Source organism: Cydia fagiglandana, chromosome 7 (genome assembly GCF_963556715.1).
Source record: "Cydia fagiglandana chromosome 7, ilCydFagi1.1, whole genome shotgun sequence".
Classification (NCBI taxonomy): domain Eukaryota; kingdom Metazoa; phylum Arthropoda; class Insecta; order Lepidoptera; family Tortricidae; genus Cydia; species Cydia fagiglandana.
In genome coordinates, this window is record NC_085938.1 from 3,590,130 (window position 1) to 3,608,101 (window position 17,972).

At 40.7% G+C, this 17,972-nt stretch overlaps 1 protein-coding gene and 1 long non-coding RNA gene across 2 annotated transcripts in view; one reads left to right on the top strand and one right to left on the bottom strand.

Annotated features, from left to right (window-relative positions):
- LOC134665736 (uncharacterized) overlaps positions 1–13,706 on the top strand; it is a 127,107-nt gene extending 113,401 nt beyond the window's left edge. Inside the window, exons 6-13 of the mRNA XM_063522711.1 lie at positions 514–626; positions 4,080–4,214; positions 5,220–5,348; positions 5,929–6,148; positions 7,795–7,940; positions 11,264–11,545; positions 11,948–12,151; positions 12,610–13,706. Coding sequence (XP_063378781.1) covers positions 514–626; positions 4,080–4,214; positions 5,220–5,348; positions 5,929–6,148; positions 7,795–7,940; positions 11,264–11,545; positions 11,948–12,151; positions 12,610–12,713 — 1,333 coding nt within the window. The 3' untranslated portion in view covers positions 12,714–13,706. The remainder of the gene's footprint in view (positions 1–513; positions 627–4,079; positions 4,215–5,219; positions 5,349–5,928; positions 6,149–7,794; positions 7,941–11,263; positions 11,546–11,947; positions 12,152–12,609) is intronic.
- LOC134665746 (uncharacterized) overlaps positions 1–17,972 on the bottom strand; it is a 258,405-nt gene that overhangs the window by 86,729 nt on the left and 153,704 nt on the right. The window lies entirely within an intron of this gene.

Below are 17,972 nucleotides of genomic sequence, written 5' to 3' on the forward strand. Positions count from 1 at the left end.
CAAAATAGTACTTTCTGGGTTGTTTAAATTAGCAAATAGAAAATGGTTGGAGTCGGACCAAACATTCATGGAATTTGAATGGGTGTTTTCATAATATAAATATTATAGGACGGTAAAACGTCCCGCCGTGGCTTGTACAAATATACTGACGACGATATGTCGTTACGACATAGTAGTGGGAACGCGGCCTTAATTTAGACGGACTCTACACACATGGTTATATATTTTGATACAAAAAACACCTTGAAGAACACAAAACTTAGGTCATAAAAGCCCCGCCGTAACCAAATACAGAGTAAGCAAACTACATAGATTAAATTGACTTGGCATGGACGGATTCCTCATCATCATCATCTCAGCCATAAGACGTCCACTGCTGAGCATAGGCCTCCCCCTTGGACCTCCATTCGTACCGGTTGGAAGCGACCCGCATCCAGCGTCTTCCGGCGGCCTTAACAAGGTCGTCTGTCTATCTTGTGGGTGGATTCCTCAAGGTCCTTGTAATTTTTCCAGAGGGCATGGAGACTGCAAGATCCCCGTGTCATCCATCGAGAGCTGTACAGAAGATTCCCGTCTCCTGCTCAACTACCAGGCGTGTCCTGATATTTCTGCGTCAGAAAGTACAGGTACGTTAACAGCAAGATATTTTTAATAGCTTTTGATAAAAAAGAACCGACTTCAAAACTGTAATGTTATGGTGTAATGTATGTAATGGTCTGAGGACCGAGGGGCAAGATGAGTCTCGCTTCATGTTAGGTACTTTGAATACTACAGTGAAGAGATACGGTACCGTCCTTTGAACTACGGATGAAAGAATTACTGCTGACGTACTGATATAGGAGAACATTCTGCATTAATACTAGCAAATAACTATTTACCAAAAGTGTCTACCACCCTCTTGTTGTAAACAAATAAAGTGACATCTAGTTTTGTAAAGTTATTACTTCATAAGCGAATAAGCTATGTACTTAAATAAACTTAAATAATCATCCTATTCAAAAGTCTTATTCTAAAGTTGGCCCCTGTGGCATGGTGCTGAGGATGCTGGCAGCGTTTTCTTGCTGAATCGTAAAACTTTTGCGTTGTGCGAGGAAGTGCAGCTTTTTTGTCACGAGTGGCATCCAAATACCAATAACCAACTTAAGGACTCACGCTAGACCGGGCCGTGCCCGGGCCGAGGTGTCTGACATGTCATTTTCTATGACGGCTGATCGATGATCACTTGATCACGTGGTGCTTTCCATAGAAAACAAAGCGCCGGAAGCTCCGGCCCGGCCCGGTCTAGCGTGAGTCAGTCTTTACGCAGGTATAGTCAAACCGTAAAAAGTCTGCAGCGATTTTGATAGCCCACGCAGTACAAGTGTCATTTTAAACGTCAAACTTCTATGAAATTATGACGTATACATATAACACTTACACTGCGTGGGCTATCAAATCTGGTGCAGACTTTGTTTGGTGCAACTATACACGCCTTGTGCCGCTGGTCGCTATGGACCGAGGGTCTTGACGCCAAAAGCAACCAAATTAAGAAGAGTAAATCATTTTGACGCATCCACGTCTATTGATGCAGACAACTAAGGGCCCGATACGGATTTTGAAATAGACATCTATTAGACATCACCAAGATACGATAACGATATGTTTAAGATCTAACCTGTCAAATTTGACATTTGCGCGATTCTGGAGATACTCTTGAATGATTTCCTCAGGATATCACTTAGAGATCCAATTCACATTTAATAGATATCTTACGCTATTTAACGTAAAAGTGACATTGGTTGCCCGAATTGCGCTGCAAAAGAGAATTAGTTGATATGAACTAGTACATGTCGTCTCTTGTGAATATCTTGAAGTTCGAATACGGCAGTAAGATTTGAAACGGTGCAATACACAAAGGAAATTGTCTTGCGTTGTCAGTTTGTCTAGTTTGCAAATAAGTCGGGCAACGTTCCAGGGCTGAGGTGTCGTTTTGATTATACTTAGATTTAGCGGCAGTTTGAAATAGCTGTTTAAGGGGACATTCAAGAAAAATAAATGGTTTAGCTTTGGCAGCTTTTTGTATTCCTTAGCAATCACTGCATTGCTGCAGTGCGTCAAATTTAATATACAGATGTAGTGCACAATTGTTTGTCCATCGTATTTTCTCGGAAACTTTCGTATTTGTCATGCTAGTTCAAACAATGTCAGTACTTTTTGTACCGAGACTGACTGAAATAGCAAGACACGGTCGTAAGTTTCCGTGAAAATCGGATGGAAAATAATTATGCACTACATCTGTACCTAGTTACATCGCCCCGTCAACGTCACGTTGCAAGAGTAACAATGCGAAAGCCACCTTTAGCAATAACTGAATTGCTAGTAAGTACATATACATATTTAATCTCTAGCCGCCCATACGTCAAACCTTGCCAAGCAAAATGAAATTTTATTTTGTCAACACAAAGTTCAAATTAGAATGGAACAGGAGACCTTTATATAGGTCTCTGGGCGGCTAGAGGTTAATGGGTGGACACTGTAAAAATGGGTGGACACTGTAAAAAAGGCCTGCCAGGGATCTACACAGGCGCATATTATTAGGAAGGCGGAAGATCGTGCAGAATGGAGAGCCTCGGTGCACAAAATATCGCCTCATGTAGAATAGAATAGAATATAATTTTTTTTATTCGTAAGCACAAACATAAAATAAAAACTTATACTGAACAGAGAAACATAAAAAAGAGAAAGTGCCACGAAATGGTCTCACCTCAGCATGTTGCTGGCGACTTCCAGCGCTGATCTTCCGATAAGACCATCCGGTGAAACAATCACGACAGGTAACATGAATAACAAGAGAATTAATATATACATAAACAATAACAACAAAATTAATACATACAAAAGACTGCCCTGTGGTCGCGACACGACCCTCAGTCATAAGTAATCGAGGAAGAAGAAGAAAAAGATATATATATAGGTACATATTTAATACCAGTACAGGAAACCTCCGAATTTATTTCAATGTATTTAATATAATAATAACATAACTTATTTATTTTGTGCAATACTCAACTTGGGTTCTCGCGGTGTGGTAACCAAAACCCCGATCACTGTAATTAATGAGTTACGAATAAAACCTGCTTACATAAGGACTAAACGAGTCAAACCTCCTTAAGGAAGGATTAGCCTTAAGACCGCCCAGACACAAACGTACAAGCTGGATTGCCCGTTGTCTGTCTATTCCTGGCTATCCTGAACACAATAAGCATGACAGCTCTATTTTTAGCGTGATACTAATTTATTCATTGGACGTTCCGTGGCGGTCTTGTTTATTCCACTGCGAATAGTTTGTCTTGGACTTTAGATATATTTTTGAACGTTTATTGTTAATCGGAAGTGCCTCCCCTCCTTTAAGTAGGGGGAACTAGGAGTGAACACTGAAAGGGGCGTGAAATTTGTACTACTAAAGACGTCTTCTAGATTAGAGTGTTTTGTTACCTGCACAAAATTTAAAGGCACAATTGTTTGGTTTCCACTTGACCACATAAAAAAATTATAAAAGTACTCGGTGAGGAAAATTTCACAGGAAACAAGGGCAACTTTCATTTTGAAACTGGAAAATTTCGTATTCCCATACAAAATTATGTGAAGTTTCCGAAATCCCATGGGGATTTTCCCAATTTTGGTTACTTTCAGATGGTAGAGGCCTAAGTTGGGTTACCAATGGAACACCGAAATGCGTTCAATAATTTTTGATTAATTACCCTCAGTTTTTTTTAACACCACATGGCTCTTATAGCCTATGGACGCCTGCTCCAGGGGTGTTACACGCGTGTTGCCAACCTTTTAAAAAACTGTACACTCTTTTTTCAGATACCTACTTACATAAGGCCCCCCCCACATCTAGCGTCTTTCGAGCGTTGGTGTCTGGTCAGCGCTATGGAAAATGACGTCGCTGCGCAGTTGCGTCGACATTGCGTCGACATTGCGTCGAGCAGCGGGCATAGAGTTGTAGACGCCGACGCTCGAAAGACGCTAGATGGGGGGCCCTAAAGGTAAAGAAAAGCTATTATTAACATTTATATTTATATTTATATTTCCAGTGGAAGAGCTAGAATGCCTAGCAACATGGAAAGAGGGCAGCCTTCGATTCCTCGTCGGCAAGCTTCACCACAACCACGCCACCAGCAACGAGGACCGATACCGATGCTTCGTCTACGAGAAGACTAATGGTATCGGTAAGACTATTTCTAGGTTAGCTCGGATCTAATTTTTAGCATTAGAAATAAGGTAAACAATCTTGATATGTATTTTAATTGAAAAACACATTTTTAAAATAAGTTACAGCAAATATGTAACAATTATGAATCTAATACGATCATTTATATTCTTCTGCTTTCATAAGTAATAGTTATTTATTTAAAAAAAAGTGTTGTTGAATTAAAAGACATGTCAAGATAGCTTACCTCCTTTCAAGTTCTTTCTAATGCTAAAAAACGAACTATAGCTTGTACCTCGTGCAAGCTACACAATAGAACAAGGACCAATACCGCTGCTTCGTCTGCGAGAAGACTAATGATATCGGTAAGACTATTTCTAGGTTAGCTCGGATCTAGCTTGTATCTCGTACAAGCTGCAGAATAAAACAAGGACCGATACCGCTACTTCGTCTACGAGAAGACTAATGGTATCGGTAAGACTATTTCTAGGTTAGCTCGGCTCTAGCTTGTATCTCGTGCAAGCTACACAACAAAACAAGGACCGATACCGCTGCTTCGTCTACGAGAAGACTAAAAGGTATCTGTAAGACTATTTCTAGGTTAACGCGGCTCTATCTTGTATCTCGTGCAAGCTACACAATAAAACAAGATTCAATGGAGATATAAGAAAAAACACTGAACTACCCGAAATTAGTTTAATAAAAATGTTAGAGGTGGACAAATAAATTGCAACTACCCTGTACCTAATTGTAAAAAGTCATAACTACACATTAAATTCGTAATTGTTAATAGAACTCATCTAACCATCGGATCATGTTACCATCGTGTCTCTATACCTATATATTATCGGGGCTTTAGGACGTCGTCGGGAGGACGTTTACTTGGCATATATGTACAATTAAATTAATTGCACAAATCGACCTAGTTCCACAATAAGCAAGTCTTGTTTGTAAGTGTTAGATAATGAAAAAAATATTCTTGCAAAATATCACGTTTCACAACAACCTCTCCATCATGTTCCAGCATCGACAGGCGTGAAGGAAGGCCCAGGCTCCGGCGACGTCGAGTACCGAGTGGCCCAGTCGGGGGACGCGACCTGCAATGGCCTGTTCAGCGCCACGGAGGGGAGTAGGACCATGGCTTTGAAGCGAGGTACGTTATGGTCTTTTATAATAATTATTTTATGATCATTTCTAAATTATGTGGTCATCCGTCTATGGTGACTCGACATGTGTGGTTGTACACTGTACAGTGAAAATATGTGACACACTCTAATGGCTCTACAAATAAGATCGTGTCAGATATTTTTACGGCCTTCGTTGTGTAATATATTATTGCAGGTGACTGTACAGTAGGTACTTGAAGCAGTTTTAGAATAGACAGCATCTAGGACTAATTTATTGATTTGTTAGATTAAGAAATACCTATATATGTTGCTTTGAAAGACATATATGCGTTATATGCGTAAGAGCATTATAGTATTCGTAACACCAAATATTCGAATTCAAATTGATATAAGAGGTGATGTTTAGAGATAGCTTCTAATGTCAGCAAAAGATGGTATCGGATACTTAAATCTACATTTGATCAAAATTGTTGCAGTTTGTCCTTCCATTGTAGTAGGTAATGAGTAATTGTAGTGGAGATAATGACGCCAAAATGCTCTAAATTTCACCCATCACCGTTGTGAATGAGGAATATAACAAAAACTAATAATCAACTTTATTTCCAGTATCAGTCCGCTCCAACTGCCAGTTCCCTAGCTGGATGACGTTCTCCCACACCTGGCACACCCTCGACTATAGCAGCAACTACACCTTCTACCAGCGGAACGCCACACTCCGCATCACCGACAAGTCTGGCGCCGATATCAAAGTGTATTGCGTCAGCGTGAAGGCTAGTTCGCCTAGTGGGAACTCGGTAGCGTTGGTGGCGCATTGGCAGCATCACTGGTGAGTTTAACTATAACGTCTATAAATCACACATTATCTTTCTCATCTATCATTTATGCCGGTTGCTTCATTATTTAGTAGTTAAGATTTGGGGCAGAAAGATTCTTGAATAACGGCAATCCTGGTCAAGGTAGTAGAGAGTTCAATTAGACAAACCCCTGACCTCCCACTCGTACTTCTGTCGAATTAAGGTATGTCAAAGTATATACTAGATCAGCAACGACACCTTCTACCAGCGGAACGCCACACTCCACATCACCGACAAGTCTGGCGCCGATATCAAAGTGTATTGCGTCAGCGTGAAGGCTAGTTCGCCTAGTGGGAACTCGGTAGCGTTGGTCGCGCATTGGCAGCATCATTGGTGAGTTTACCATCTGCTTTTTCTCATTCTCATCACAGATTTTTTCCTGATAGCTTGCTAAGATACTGTCCAGGGGCATGGACTAAACGTTGATAGGAAAAATTCTAGAGACAAGATAACTTCAATCAAAATCGTATGAAACTAGAACAAGGCAGCGCAGAAAGCGGATTTTTTCCAGCAAAGGACTTTTTATTACGCACCAAGCCGTAATAAAAAGTCCTTGATTGCGCATTGATTGGTAACCAACTGTTTTTCTCTCTTTCTTGTCACCACCTTTGTCTAGGTTGCCTGAGATAAGTATAGAATGGAAATCATGACAATACTTCTAGTCAATATCGTAGGTCTTTTTAGGGTTCCGTACCCAAAGGGTAAAACGGGACCCTATTACTAAGACTCCGCTGTCCGTCCGTCCGTCCGTCCTTCCGTCCGTCTGTCACCAGGCTGTATCTCACGAACCGTGATAGCTAGACAGTTGAAATTTTCACAGATGATGTATTTCTGTTGCCGCTATAGCAACAAATACTAAAGAGTACGGAACACTCGGTGAGCGAGTCCGACTCGCACTTGTCCGGTTTTTTAGATCAGAGCAGGACACAGTCGGTTCTGGCAATTTGTCCAGCAACGGATATTTTATTCAGTTGAACCAACCATGAAAATTCTTCGTTTCTTTTTGAGCAGCAAAGCTCTTTCTCTCGCGATTTTTTGTCCCATAAAAGTGCCTAGGTATTCCTTTCTATCTATGTTTCTATTTGAGCTAACTACTTGATGGTTGCCATAGATAGCTCCTTGAATTAATAATTGCTGAGAATAATTGTTGTTCATATTCCATATCAAAATTTGATGACAATTTCATTAATTTCGAGCAATTTTCGTCAGGTTTGAAGTCCCCTTTGTATATCAATTAAATATATATTACCTACACAAGTACGTAGGTACCTGATGTTCAGTGAATGTCAAGGGCAAGAACCGAGCCATCAAGGGCAGATACTTTTTGCCACTTAAAAGTTCAAGGTCCATTTATAGCGGTGCTTTAATGGAGTTTTCAAGTACCTATTTCATTGCATTCGTGTGCATGCAAGTTTAGTGATATTTATTACAATAAGAGCTTTAAACATGCATGACCTTGTAAGCCACATAAACTTTTGTTTAACACATATGATATCTCATATACACACATCACATATGATATAAGACCGGTCATTGTGGCACTCTTTGGGGGAGGCCTATGGCTGATAATGATGATGATATGATACCTAAATACAATGGACATTATTCCATGTTCCAGCGTATCCCGATACGTGTGCGTAGTCCTATATCGGCGGGACACATACATAGCGGAACTGCAGCGCGGCGCGCCCACCGCGCGCGCCGACGACGCCTGCTCCAACCATCACTTCAACGCCGTCTCCGAGCCCTACGTCACGCTAGTCGGTAAGATACACCACTATATCGGCGGGACACATACATAGCGGAGCTGCAGCGCGGCGCGCCCACCGCGCGCGCCGACGACGCATGCTCCAACCATCACTTCAACGCCGTCTCCGAGCCCTACGTCACGCTAGTCGGTAAGATACACCACTATATCGGCGGAACACATACATAGCGGAGCTGCAGCGCGGCGCGCCCACCGCGCGCGCTGACGACGCCTGCTCCAACCATCACTTCAACGCCGTCTCCGAGCCCTACGTCACGCTAGTCGGTAAGATACACCACTATATCGGCGGGACACATACATAGCGGAGCTGCAGCGCGGCGCGCCCACCGCGCGCGCCGACGGCGCCTGCTCCAACCATCACTTCAACGCCGTCTCCGAGCCCTACGTCACGCTAGTCGGTAAGATACACCACTATATCGGCGGGACACATACATAGCGGAGCTGCAGCGCGGCGCGCCCACCGCGCGCGCCGACGACGCCTGCTCCAACCATCACTTCAACGCCGTCTCCGAGCCCTACGTCACGCTAGTCGGTAAGATACACCACTATATCGGCGGGACACATACATAGCGGAGCTGCAGCGCGGCGCGCCCACCGCGCGCGCCGACGACGCATGCTCCAACCATCACTTCAACGCCGTCTCCGAGCCCTACGTCACGCTAGTCGGTAAGATACACCACTATATTGCCACTGCTATTCTACATATACTGAAAGAATAGAACGTATTCAACGTAAATTCATTAAATTTCTGTGTTTCAAAACTAAATCTCCTTATAGCTCATCTAACTATCTATCTATTTGTAAAAGACATCACTTAGTTCCACTTCAAAAACGGCGGGAAATAGCTGACATAACTTATTTACTTAGTATCACTACTGGTTTGGTGGATAGTCCTGAGTAGATATGAGCGCCGCGCCGGCGCGCCGCCGCCGCCGACAAAATTTTCGCGCCGCCGCCGCCGACGCTGCGCTATCGGCGTGGCATCGGCGTGACCTTGTTAGATACTACTACTTTCAGAATCAGATAATATATATTTTGTCCAGTTTAGATCTTTAACTGCGTCACTCTGGATAGTTTATACGCATTCAAAAGGTATTTTAGGTTCATATAACTCAAAAATATCGATGGTAAATGCAAACTTTTCTGTCTGGTAAATTTTCGCTGAAGGCCGCCGACCCCATCTTTGTAGAGTTCAGCCGTCAGCCTAGCTCACACTTTGCGTTCTATTCTAAGCTGTCTACTTGCCTGCAGCTCAGCCTATGGGCTTCCGTGAGGAGGCGTCGGAATCGGGTCTTCAGTCGGGAGCTCGACTTTGGGCATCGTTTTTTGACATCGGTTTTATTGAGTCGATGTTGGTTATGACAATGACTGAGCTCGATTTTCCTCGCTCCAGCTCTTTTTTCGACTGTCGACACGTTTCCCTGATATAGTATATCAGCTATTTTTCACTTAGCACAAAAGACTGGATAAAAGGCCTCACCAAGATTAAGACCGTCTCTAATGCCTTGGGTTTGCTGCTTATCTACATTTTATTATGCGATACGATATGCGATAAGTTTATTATGAAACTGTTTTTACGCAAGTATTCGAATTATCCTTGAAATTAAAAAATGCACTTACTTTGTAGTGTGAGTATGGCAAAGAAACATGTTTTTTTGGTAAAATTTTGGTTTGAATTGCTTTTGTATAAATCAAAGTGTTTCAAGGCCACGCCGCCGATTCGCCGCCGCCGCCGAACGATTTTAACCGGCGCGCCGCCGCCGGCAAAATGCCTATCGGCGCTCATATCTAGTCCTGAGTTACTTTCCAATATCTCTTTTAATACTCCCACTCGTTGTAAAAGGTATTATCCTCCTATTTCCGTTAAATTTTCATCGTCTAAATACAGACAAAATAGTTTCTTGTCGCGTGCGAGTAGAGCTTTAAACAATCTGGCAAACCAATTAGATATAGATATATTTAATTGTAAGATACCTTTGGTTAAACATTATTTGACGCTAAAATGTTTTGATTGAGCATGTGTAATAAGTATTTGTTTGCTACTTTTCTATTGTATTTCTGATTGTAGGTGTTTTTTTTTTTTTAATATTGTCATTTTTGGATTGTACTTAATATTTACTGTAAAAAAAAAAGAAAAAACTCTTATGTTGTGTGTTGCTGTGTCCGAGCGTCGACACTTTTCATTCAAGTAAATTTGAATGTACAATCTGTAGCTACATGTGTGATCCTGTAATTGGCTTTCCATCTCTTATTAATGTGGCATACTCTGTATAGATAGCTGTTGGATCTCCATAACATAAATAAATAAATAAATAAATAAATAAATAAATATCGGCGGGACACATACATAGCGGAGCTGCAGCGCGGCGCGCCCACCGCGCGCGCCGACGGCGCCTGCTCCAACCATCACTTCAACGCCGTCTCCGAGCCCTACGTCACGCTAGTCGGTAAGATACACCACTATATCGGCGGGACACATACATAGCGGAGCTGCAGCGCGGCGCGCCCACCGCGCGCGCCGACGGCGCCTGCTCCAACCATCACTTCAACGCCGTCTCCGAGCCCTACGTCACGCTAGTCGGTAAGATACACCACTATATCGGCGGGACACATACATAGCGGAGCTGCAGCGCGGCGCGCCCACCGCGCGCGCCGACGGCGCCTGCTCCAACCATCACTTCAACGCCGTCTCCGAGCCCTACGTCACGCTAGTCGGTAAGATCTTCTTTCTCGTTCCCTCTTGCTGAGGATCGCGACCACATTTAATTTGTCTCTATAAGCCATGTGCATGGTGCGGCAGCCAGCAGACTTCTTCATAGTGTTCGACCATCTCATGCGTGCCCCACCCCGAGCACATTTGCCATTAATTCGCCCTAAAATTAAGTTTCTCCACATCATGCGTTGGAGACCGCATAGATTCTATTATATTATTCTATGCCATGGAATAACGCTACGCATGGGGGTAAGGCCCTCTGCAGATGTCACAGTTGCATATTATTTGCGTTGCGGTATTTGATCGATTGATTGAACTGGTTACACATAAGTTAGGCTGCGTTAGGGCTATAAATATGAGTAGGTACTGCACATAATTATACTAAGTTTAAAGGACGACTCACGCTAGACGTTTCGGGTCCGAGGCGTCCGAAACTTCCCTTTCTAGGTATAAAGGTAGCTAGGTAGGCTCGGTGATCACGTGTGCTTTCTAGCGTTAGTCATCCATAAAGAGGCAGCTTATAAGCTAAACTTATAATCGTAGGAAATCTTTTAACACTATTTCTATCTTCTACCGCTCTAATTAAACTATTTCTTTTCTTTTCAGCAAGCAACCCCGAATCAAAAGAGTGTCCGTATTCCGGTAAATACGAGATACAGAACCGTCACGAGCGAAGCGTTAGATCTATAGAACCCAATATTAGAAATGGTAGTAGGCTGTTCAATTTTAGTATAAGCAATATGTCGAGCGCGCCGATGCTACGGAGTCGGCGTGAAGTGAATGACGTCGGGTGTGTGGTCAGCGGCTTTGATAGGCTGGAGGTGGGGTGTAACTCCGCGAAGAATATGGAGTTTTATTCGAACTGTGAGAATAAGGAGGTTGTGACAGGTGAGTTTGTACATGTTAATAAATGTATGAAATGAAATTAAATAGAAAAACAGAAGAATTAGAAAAGATTAAAAAAGTAAATTCTTCTATCAGTCAATTTATATTAATAAAATTTCATCACTCATTCAATTTTAATTCTAAATCATACTTGATTTAGAACTTAGAAAAATTATGACTTTCGACCAACCGTTCTAGTTAAGTGAGTGTAAACCTCTCTCTGGGTTGGGTTGGGTTGGAAGGTCAGATGGCAGTCGCTTTCGTAAAAACTAGTGGCTACGTCAAATCATGGGATTAGTTGTCAAGCGAACCCCAGGCTCCCATGAGCCGTGGCAAAATGCCAACGCCAGGAAGAAGACGCCTAAAGTCGGATAACTGTCCCTAATATTTTGTTATAAATACCAGCGTACACATGCCACGGCGGCTGGTACGAGAACGGCGCGTCGTTCGTGGTGACGACGCCGCTCACGCGCGACAGCCGCGCCGCGCGCCGCTACTGCTTCGTGTCGCGCGACCACCGCCACGCGCTCACGCTCGCCCGCAGCGCGACCAACTGCGAGCGCGCGCCCGGCGGCAGCGACCAGTTGGTGTTCAACGCGAGGAATACTGGTGAGTTACAGACATCAAGGTCATTGGTAGTAACGCCGCTGCCGCTTAGTGTCGCGCGACCACCGATACGCGCTCACGCTCGCCCGCAGAACGGCCAACTGCGAGCGCGTGCCCAGCGACAGCGACCAGTTAGTTGGTGTGACCAGACAACGCCAGGAATACTGGTACGTTTATGCAGAACTTTATTTAGAATTAACACTAAGTTAACTAAACTTTATCAGCTATATATAGTTAGATAATAAAGATGAACGACGGATGGTAATACGGCTATCAAAAGCACAGTCCAAACATAGTTTGATACTATATTATTAGGTACCTATCATTAAATTTAATACAGTGTAAATTTTCAAAATTCTATAGGTACCAAGAAAATCATTTTTTTAATCGTTTTTAAAACGTTATTTATTAAGTTTTAACTTAGTAGATTTATTGTAATATAAATAATTTCGCCTCCACAGGTGAATGTCAAGATCAAACCAACGCCCAGCCCCTCCAAAGGCTACCATCACCCACCATCATCATCCTGACAGCTGTCATTCTACACTATATCATACCGAGATGATTCTGTCATGTCTACACCTGTAACATAGCGTAATTACATGTAAGGCTTAGATATGACCAAAGTGGAATAAAAGCTTAGTCAGAGTTTAAATTTTTGTAGAGTCAGATCAAGCTCTCTATCTCTCTAAATAATGGCCTCTCCAATCTTCACCGATAATCGCATGCGATTTGCACATCGGCATTTGGTCGATCGATTGTATTCAGAGAGCCTACCGCGAACCACGTTCGACGCCTTGCCTCTCTATCGCACTTGCACATTTGTCTGTAAGTGTGACAGGGAGGCAACACTTCGAACGTGGTTCGCGGTAGGCCCTCTGTGCTCCTACTTACCGGCAATCATCTAAAATCGCGTGCCATTTATTGCAACGTCTGTAGAAGCCTTAAGATTTTTACGTTTGTGACGGTAGAGAGACCAATAAATGTCTGCAAAGATTTTGATAGCACACCCAGTACAAGTGTTATTTTAATCGTCATCTTTCTATGAAATTATGGCGTTTAAATAACATTAACACTACGTGTGCTATCAATCGTTGCAATCTTGGTCTAACTCTATTTTCACACTCTCTGACAAAAAGGCTGTTCAGAGACGGTTCAGAGGTAGCTTGGTCGTTCGCGGCTTCGCCCGCGATTCACGCGCATAGTCTGGAGGGGGCTTAACTTGTATAAACCTTTAAAAAAAACGTGGCTCAATCGTTAAGCCAATGATGTAATGCCATAGATCCAATATGTTTGGATCCAATATGGCCGAATGACTGTCACTTTTTTTGTTTACATTCTTTTAAGATTGTTTTGAATCTCGGATTAAAGTTTATTCTTCATTGGTCAAATTACTTAGTGAAAAAATAGAAATAGTAGGTAATTAAGCCATTTCACGTACTGTATGCTGTCAATTTTGTTTTTTGTGCCTGCGAAGTTTTGATGTAATTTTTTTTGTACCTCTCGGATTTTGTATGTATAAATACACATGTTAATGATTAAAGTTGTTTACTAGAAATGTGAAGTTTACCTCGCGATGAATTCATACAGCAGTTGAAAACATACTTAAATTCATTGAAATTAAGCATAGGATAATGTTTTTAAAGTCTACAGGTAAGTTATTAATTCTACTAAAAATATCGAAATACCTATATTTAAGTCGAGGTCTTCAAATATCTAGTAAATAGATCTTTATATAAATAGGTAACAAAATATCAATCACATATATTAAGTATACACATAATATATCATAGATAGTCCCAAATCGCCTAACTTTTCATGCAATCCTAGTTATGAGATTCAATTTGTCAGAAAAATATAATAGAACTGAGCTATATATTAATCTTAGAATACCTAGCCTACATTTATTTCCATAGATAAATTAAAGCCGTATTACTCTTACAAAATCACTCTTTGATATTAAAGATTTCAAATATTTTTGGTGTAGATACTAAATTCAATTTCTTGAAAGTACTAAGTATAAATATTTTTAAACAATAACTTTAGGCTGGCAAATTATGTTTGTTAATTTTATTAGTTTGTGATAAATTAGTTTTCCAGAGTATTACCTATCCATAATTAGACCAAATATTTTCGTTACTAAAAAAGACAGGATTTTTTTTGAAATAGATACGTAACCTATTAGTGATTTTGAATTTTGCGCGAATTTAATGATGGAAATAAATGAAATCATCTTAATTTTCTTTTAATCTCGCATTCAAATTGGCTTTCTTGTAAATATACATTTTGTAGCATTTATAACCTTAGAAACGCACATTTATTAACCACAGGTTTTAGCGTATTTCATCCTTTTTGCAAACAAAATATTTTTTCGTACCCATTTCTTCAGTTTACATAGAAAGTGGAAGGGATGATTATGCTTACCTATTTGTGTTACTTACTCTGATTAGTTTTAGGCGTTATAATGCAGATTTTTTAAATTCAACGTTTTACTATTGGAAAATTGACAGTCGAATTTAAACTGTTGTGAGACATACTAACATTGAATAATTTAATTTTTAACTTGTCGCGCGAGTGACTAAAAACAAGTGAGTCTAAACCGTAAAATTATTCAAGTAGAATTTACATTTTCTTTACAGTTTTTGCTAAAAGGTAGAACGTAAAAGAACAGAATTTTTAGTTTTAACTAAAAAGTTTTTTTTACACTTGCTCTGAAGCATAATAAACCACTGATATTGAAGCTTTTATATTGTTTTTATAACATTTTATGTGCTTTAATAAAATGCAAGTTGGCACGATTTAACTGCTCTTTAGCTCAAAATAAAGACAAACATTTGTATCGTAGGAAAACGTTGAATACAAAACAAATAATTTGCTTATTAGATCTACAAAATGATGTGAATGGTTGTGATATATTTCTTGTTGCAACAATTATAAATATATTAGAAGCTTTTCTATATTAATATTTCACTGCTGAATTATTGACATTTTGTGTTATGTAATGACGGGCGTTTAAAAAAAGAAAGGTCAGCGTGATACAGGATGTGTTTTTTAAATGAGCCAGCTAGGACAGTCTCCAGATATTTTGCTCGTACGCTGAATCATATTCAAAAGGCTTATTCTAACTAGAGGCCCGATTCGGATTTTGAAATAAACATCTATTAGACATCTTTTAGACATGACCAAGATAAGATAACGACATGTTTAAGATCTAACCTGTCAAATTTGACATTTGCTCGATTCTGGAGATACTCTTGAACGATTTCCACAGGATATGACTTAGAGATCCAATTCACATCTAATAGATATTTTACTCTATCTAACGTAAATCTACGTAATCTACTGATACTAGTTGATATCTAAACTATAGGTAACGTATCTAGAATGGATCTAGTACGTGTCGTCTCTTGTGAATATCTTGAAGTTCGAATACGGCAGTAGTAGCTTAACCTAGGTTGGGGTCTAATGACATTATAGACGGATCTAACGCGAATTATCCGACCCGTCTATAATGTGAGTTAATATGGGGTCTAATGAGCCTGAAATAAAATCGACTTGCAAAAAACACTTATACTTTTCCAAAATATGAAATCGTCATTAATAAAGTTAGGCAGGCATTAACGTATTTATCTATGTCAACGTAGGCAGGGCTTTTTTGTAGTTCAATATTTAAAAAATGCATTCTGTATTATATCAACGTACATATATTCGGTTGTCCTTCAACAAAAGAAAATAGTCATAAATGCCATTTGTCACCGATCATTACTTTATATAAACTTATTAATTTTAAGAAATGCTCAGTTACAAAAACTTTAGGTATAGAGCACAACCAACTTTAACTGTACCGCATTGTAGGTACTGCACTGAACGCACTGTAAATTTTCCTTTGTAGATAGACACAATACTCATTGCAAAATATCATAAGAACAGTTAGCTTTAATACTCTGCGTCGGAGACTGTATATTTCTTAGTTATTTTCTATACATTTGTTGAATTAGTGTCCAGTTTAGCGATTTTCTATTACATGAGAATATCATAGCATCTAACTCTATCACAATGAGTTTTCTATAAGCGCTACTACGGAAGCTCAAACTGAAATTAATATATTGAACGTCAAGCCTGGATTTTTAGTCTAAATTAAATACAAAACCCGAAAAAATGAAGCAATCAAAAATTCACCCTGTATTTGAAGGTCCGTTGCCGAGGAGAAAAAAATCGTACATTGACTTTTATACGTACGTGTCTCTGTTATTCATATACTATTATAGTGCCGTCATACTCAGCCGCGAAAGACAGCATTAAACATGCGCTAGCGGCTAGACTGACAGAAACAGCAAATAAAAAATTACAGAAGATATAAAAAAATTACTAGTTTGTGCTTTCGTAGTAGCCATATTAAAATTTTCACTTGGAAGCTTAAAATATGTACAAAAATTGTTACACATGTTATCGCCTAGATAAATAATGATTTAGCAATAATTTTAAGGTTTTCCTATTGTTTTTTTTTTATCGTAAGGGTGCGCTTACATTACACTCACAGTACTATGTTGTGATCATTCCAATGCAGTGATTAGTGTCGGACTACGCTAAGTTTGCATGGCGAATGCTACGTCAAGTATGGAGCTTATATGTACGTATTCTTACTGCCAAGTTTGTGTGTTGTGCCAAGTTGGGATGTTGCGGATGCAGATTTTTTGGCATCCGCGGATGCATGCGGATATTTAAAGCCTCGCATCCGCGGATGCGGATGCCGATGTCAAGATTTGGTAGGTACTTAAAAAACGTCAAATATTACATTTTTAGCGTTTTTATTAAAAAAAAAACCGAAACGTTTAGTATTTGAGCAAGAATAAAGGTGCGTTTTATTTAATAAACAGTAACTTGGCCGACTTTTCGGGATCTAGACGATTTCGTTATATTTACGAAATTACCTAGCATTTACGCCGCCGACGCGGCGTCGCCGCTAATAGGTACGTTCCTGTTACCAACTTGGTCGACATCCGCATCATGCGGATGCTCCGCATCGATTTTATGCGGATGCGGATGTTGAAAATAATGCAGATATTCCGCGGATGCGGATGCTGATGTTCGCAACATCCCTGGTTTTAATGTGGCGATCTCATAATAAAAGTGCGTCCAGAATGAATTACTACAAGCGGGCGTTCTCTGGCAAACATGTGGCGCATGCATCTAAGGTATGCGGCGTGCGTAAAAATCGCGGCGCATTCACTAGGTCTGGACGTACCTTTGTGTGAACGACGTAAGGGCCACCCCACATTTAGCGTCTTTCGAGCGTCGGCGTCTACAACTCTATGGCCGCTGCTCGACGCAACGTGGACGCAACTGCGCAGCGACGTCATTTTCCATAGCGCTGATCAGACGCCGACGCTCGAAAGACGCTAAATGTGGGGTGGCCCCAACTAGTGTAATTGACACTAAACAATGGTTCATAGTTAACCGCAAGCGAGGCCTGTAAACGTGCCCTAAGCTCACTTAGTTTTGTAAATCTTAATTTAACTTACACAGTACCGTACCAGCGATGTAGAAATATGTTATTTTTTGTAGCCTTAATATAATTTTGTACAATATCTACTCTTTTTACAATACTTTGTTACAAGCCCATTTGATGGTCGCTTGGTGTCAACTTTAGTCAAGAGTTAATATCATTAGATACCACTTAGGCCCACTTGCACCATCCTACTAACTCGGGGTTAAGCGGTTAAACCGTTAACCTACTGTCAAATTGTACTGGTCACCATGGCAACTCTAGGTTTAACCGGTTAACCGCGGGTTAGTGAAATGGTGCAAATGAGCCTTAGAATAT